Source organism: Triticum urartu, chromosome 7A (genome assembly GCF_056163025.1).
Source record: "Triticum urartu cultivar PI428250 chromosome 7A, HENAU_Tu73, whole genome shotgun sequence".
NCBI classification, from domain to species: Eukaryota; Viridiplantae; Streptophyta; class Magnoliopsida; order Poales; family Poaceae; genus Triticum; species Triticum urartu.
Window position 1 is genome coordinate 107451039 of NC_141879.1, and position 5776 is coordinate 107456814.

General features: G+C 47.0%; 1 protein-coding gene across 1 annotated transcript; it reads right to left on the reverse strand.

Annotated features, from left to right (window-relative positions):
* Positions 1-1895: 1895 nt before the first annotated feature.
* On the reverse strand, positions 1896-2342 carry LOC147958335 (uncharacterized). Its single transcript, XM_087532097.1, has one exon. The coding sequence runs from the start codon at positions 2340-2342 to the stop codon at positions 1896-1898; it is 447 nt and encodes a 148-aa protein (XP_087388223.1).
* Between the last annotated feature and the right edge of the window lie 3434 nt (positions 2343-5776).

The window sequence follows — 5776 nt, forward strand, 5'->3', positions numbered from 1 at the left end:
TATCCTCCCGTCCATGGACGGTGCAACTGGCTCCGAATTGAGGGTCGGAGCGGCTGCAGGTGCAATCTCCCAAACACTATCTGATGGTAGAGCTAAATCGTACTCATCGTGACCGCGTGACGCACAAGGCAGAGGCTCGAATCCGTCGAAGATCAAGTCTCCGCGGATATCGGCCGTGTAGTTTTAGCTTCCAAACCTGGCCTGGTGGCCAGGGGCGTAACTTTTGATTTGCTACAGATGGCCAAGCGAGTTGGCCCGCAGTGCGAAGCCGCCGAACACAAAGATCTATCCGGGGAGAAAAGTCTCACCCTGGACTGCATCGCTATCAATGATCGTAGGAGCCATCAAGCCTAACGGCGACGACACAGAGGAACTCTCAATGAAAGCACCTATGCCAGTGTCAAAACCAGCGGATCTCGGGTAGGGGGTCCTGAACTGTGCGTCTAAGGCGGATGGTAACAGGAGGTAGGGGACACGATGTTTTACCCAGGTTCGGGCCCTCTTGATGGAGGTAAAACCCTACGTCCTACTTGATTTATTCTTGATGATATGAGTATTACAAGAGTTGATCTACCACGAGATCGGAGAGGCTAAACCCTAGAAGCTAGCCTATGGTATGATTGTATATTGTCCTACGGACTAAAACCCTCTGGTTTATATAGACACCGGAAAGGCTAGGGTTACACAAGGTCGGTTACAAAAGAGGAGATATACATATCCGTATTGCCTAGCTTGCCTTCCACGCCAAGTAGAGTCCCATCTGAACACGAGACGAAGTCTTCAATCTTGTATCTTCATAGTCTAACGGTCCGGCCAAAGGATATAGTCCGGCTGTCCGGAGACCCCCTAATCCAGGACTCCCTCAGGGGTATTCCTGGAAGTTCTTCTGGAAAGACAACTTTGAAATCATGAAATACTGGAATGTTCTCTATTCCCTCAAGAGGTGAGGCATTCAATGCATTCAGAACATATATCTGATTCTCGGCATCCTGACCTGCTCGGACTGAGTATTGAACTGACTGTCCAGAAGGGTGAGTGAGCTGGACTGCATTGGTAGCATAGTCAATCAGAGCATTGTGGGATGTCAACCAATCCATACCAAGAATGATGTCTATGTTGGAAGGTCCGAGTACAATGAGAGAATCCGGAAAAAGTAGACCTCCAATCTCGATTTGGTTGCGAGGGCATAACATTATGGTTTGCCACTTGGATCCCGGAGATTGAATCACCAAAGGAGTGGGAAAATTTTCCATATCTAACCCATGCAACTTAGCAAATTGTTGGGACACAAAAGCATGTGATGCTCCTGAATCAAATAGAACAGAAGCTAGCACTGAATTAACGCGAAGGGTACCGATCACGAGTTTTAGGGACCCACGAGCTTCTTCAATCTTGACATGGGTGACTTGACCACCACTCACAGTAGGAGGCTTGGCACTACAACTACTGGTATGATAGTTTTGACGGCCCTTCATACAATCAACAGGACGATGTGATGAATTTTGCGGCTGACCCTAGCGACAGTTGAAAGCACGGTGCCCTGGCTGACCACACTTGCGGCATAAACCATCATTATGGGGAGGATATACAATATTAGACTATCCACCCTGGATCGTTAGTTGTCTCGGCGGCGGAGGCAAATGAGGTGCAACATAAGACGGCCTTGGTGTTGAAGCAGGTCGGTGATGAACATTGTGTGGGATCCAGACTCGATGTTTCTGAGCACGTTGACTCGAGGATTGGCCAACATCTTGAGTACGCTTGAGCGATTCCTGGTACTTAGCCAGACCAGTTTCAGTTCAGAAAGCTTGGCTGACAAGTGTCGCAAAGTCTGCGCAATCATGAGCAACAAGAGCGAGCTTTATATCGGGATACAGTCCTTCAGAGAATTTCTCTTACTTGCGAGCGTCAGTGCAGACGTCATCTGCAGCATAGCGAAATAATTCAAGGAATTTCCTATGATATTCATCCATGGTCAGTGTGCACTGTGAGAGTTTGCGGAACACCTTCTTCTTCTGGTCCATCAGACCTTGAGGAATGTGTCGCCCACGGAAGACTAACTGAAATTCCTGCCAAGTGATTATAGTCTCTACAGATAGTATACCCCTCTGGCTTTCCCACCATTGAGCAGCTGGGCTCTTCAAGTGGAATGTCGCAAAGGTGACGTAACTGGCAGGGGCAACATTAGCTGACTCCATCTCAAACAGGATGTCATGAAGCCGATCATCAACATCCATAGGATTGGTAGAGTTGCGAAAAATGGAAGGGTTAAGGCGCACAAAGTCTGGCAGTGTTATTGGGGCAGGCTGTTGATGAGCATTCTGGTTTGGAAACTGCGCCATTACCCCAGTCATAAACTGGCGATTCAATTCAAACTGTTGCATCATTGCGGCAATATAAGGTGGAGGTGGAGGATCATGAGCAATCCTGCTAAAAACACCAGGGAGCACTTTTAATAAGAGGTTGGAGCAGTTGTATGGAGTCATTCATGATGTAACTTGAACATGAGCAAAGGCACATTATGTACAAAACAGTAGTCATTAAAGACATACATATACATATACAGAGCCATTTACACGTTGTTAGTATGAGTTCGGACAAAAGAATCATCCTAGACATACTAGGCATCACACTGCACGCGATGGAGGGATACAACAACGGGACATAGTAAAGGCTACATCAACGTCAGAGAAAACCACTAGAGCGAGGAATCTGCAGGGGACAACGCAGGGTGCCCTCTATAAAAGGATCCTTCGGTCTGTGAACAATGTGAAGCAGATCCTGGCCCTCAATTCAAGAAAGGCATATTACAAAACTCCAGATGGATGTTATCATGAGAACCTAGGATAGAGTTAGCAAAATCATTTAACTCGAATAGGAGAGAGATCAGAGTCCCAGACTATAGACGAGGAATAAAAGATCCTAATACCACCCAATGGTGACGTGGGCCCGTAAGCCACACAACCAAGTTAGTAAATCAGTTTTTCAAAGACTAGACTCAACTTTGGCCAAGGAGTTGGAAAGGGTTCCTACAGGCAGTTGGCTCTAATACCAACTTGTGAAGCCCCCGATTCAATCATACACTAATCATACACGCAAATGTGTACGATCAAGATCAGGGACTCACGGGAAGATATCACAACACAACTCTAGACACAAAATAAAATAATACATGCTTCATATTACAAGCCAAGGGCCTCGAGGGCTCGAATACAAGCTAGATACACAAGAGTCAGCAGAAGCAATAGTATCTGAGTACAGACATAACTTAAACAAGAATGCCTTAAGAAGGCAAACACAAAAGCAACAATGATCGAAGAGGCAAGGCCTCCTACCTGGGACCTCCTAACTACAACTGGTTGTCGACAGTCTCCAAGTAGCAGTATCTGTCAGCGGTGGCATCTAGCTCCAGGGATCCACCATCTGGTTGCAACAACCGGAAAGAAGGAAGAAAGGGGAAAACGAGGTAGCAAAGCAACCGTGAGTACTCATCCAAAGTACTCGCAAGCATCAGATCTATACCAAGTATGCATTGGTATCAAAGGAATGTATGTATCTGTGGACTGAATTGCAGAATGCCAGAATAGAGGGGAAGGCATAGCCTATCGAAGACTAGCATCTTCAAGCAGCTCCAAGCATCTTGCAACATGTAGAAGAGTAAAGAATAGCAGTTTATAAATAACTAGCATGTCGTAGCATTAATGCCCAGAGATCCTTCCTCGACTCCCTGCGAGAAAGCAATCCCGAGGTCACATATCTCATGTATCCATTTCTAGTTGTAAAAGATCAGGATATAAGTCTGAACGTCCGTTACGGTGGACACGACTATTAATAGATAATCTTCCCTGCAGGGGTGCACCACGTTTTCCAACATGCTTGATGATTCTGGCCGGACACACTTTTCTGGGTCAATGCCCGGCCTTGGAAGATCAACCCGTCGTAGCCCTACCTAGGCTCAGCAGAGAGGTCCCTGCCGGTGTACATCCCAAGCACTCCGGGGTCTGGGCCCATCGCCCGTTGCACTCTGGGTCATTGCGCGCAGGGCGGGTCCAGCCTCCACCACTGCAGGATGGTGCCGGCCAAGCCGTGCCGCAATGTTGAACTGGATGTTTGGCAAAGCTTCGGCTGATACTACGTCGTCGAGGCCCATAACTATTCTCACATGGTGGTTAGTGCGTAAAGGCCAAAGGCCAACTCAGAACAAATACCCAAACCATAGTGTATTATTAGCTTGCGGAGACGAGCAAAGACTCACGATCGATGTGACGCCGTCGCCCCGTCTCGTGGAATTACGGAAAGTGCCCAGAATGCTCGGCCGTGCCTCATAATTATCTTGCGCATGCTCTCTGGGCTAGCCCGACTTTCACCAAGGTCTCAAGTAAAGTCAAGGTAACCGTGTGTCCAAACATCAAGGTGAAAACCCGAGGAATCACCCTCGGTGAATTCAACTCTTGCAATCATCAAGGTGAACATAAGAGGAACCACCCTCGAGGTTCACACTTGAGGGGTTGCATAAAAGAGTCGTATCAGGAGTGGTCAACGAGGAATCGCCCTCGATGACCATGACTGAATAGCTAAACTACAGAGTCATCACCAGGAGGGCATTATGAGGTACCACCCTCGACACTCGATGGTAACTCTGCAGAGTCGAGCAACATGCTCTGATCGTCGGGCTTTGATCGTCGAACACGTTGATCGAGTAGTCGATGATGAAGCAGGGCAACAAGGACAAGGAGGGGGTCACTGATGGATCACTAACCAACCTATACTAAGCAGATTAGGATAAGCAGCTAAGGTACAACAGCAGGTACAAAAGCGGGCTATGCATCCGAATAGGAGCAATCAATTACAGTAGCAAAATCTAATGCAAGAATGAGAGACTGGAATGGGCAATATCGGGATGATCAAAGGGAGGGCTTGCCTGGAAGGTCTGCTGAAAAGTACTGATCGTCAGGGCATAGTCGTACTCGGCGGCTGCGTCAGTCCCGAGGTCTACCGGAGAGAAGAGGGGGAAGAAACATTAAATATAAAGCAGACAAATGCAACACATATGATTGATATGAAATTAAGCTATGCTAGGTGTGCCCTAACGCGGTACTAGGCGATACTGGTGAAGGTGGAAAACATCCGGGAAAGTTTTCCCGGAGTTTGGCATTTTTGGACAAACGAACTAGAGGGGGAAGGCTGCAGGTTTGCCATGGTAGGGGTGTGTGGCAGACGAACAGAGGGCGTATCCGGATTCGTCTCGTCGTTCTGAGCAACTTTCATGTATAAAACTTTTTCATTCGAGTTATGAATTATTTTATATGAATTTCTAAAGTTTTAATAGATTTTGTAATGTTTTTATTATCTAAGTTAAATTAAAAAAATAATTATTACATCAGCGTGATGTTAGCATGACATCAGCAGGGTCAACAGGTTGACGAAGTCTAACCTAGCACATGGGGCCCATCTCTCATTGACGTAGTTAATTAAACATGTTTAAATTAACAAATCTAGTAATTAGGCTAAATAAGCAGGTTAATTCGATTAGGTTAATTAACTAATTCGCTAGTTAATTAATTAATTAATATTTTCTTATTTTTTAAAAGTTTTTCTTTTTTGTTCTAGGGTGGGCCCCACATGTCTGTGGCCTGGGGTAGCTTAACGGGAGGTGGTTACTGGGTGCCGGGGCGTGGGTGTGGGCGTTGGTCCCGGGCGCAGCCAGCAGGCGCGACCAGGGCAGCGAGGACAAGCGCAGGGGGCTGTGGCATGCACAGAGGGTGGCGCGACGCAT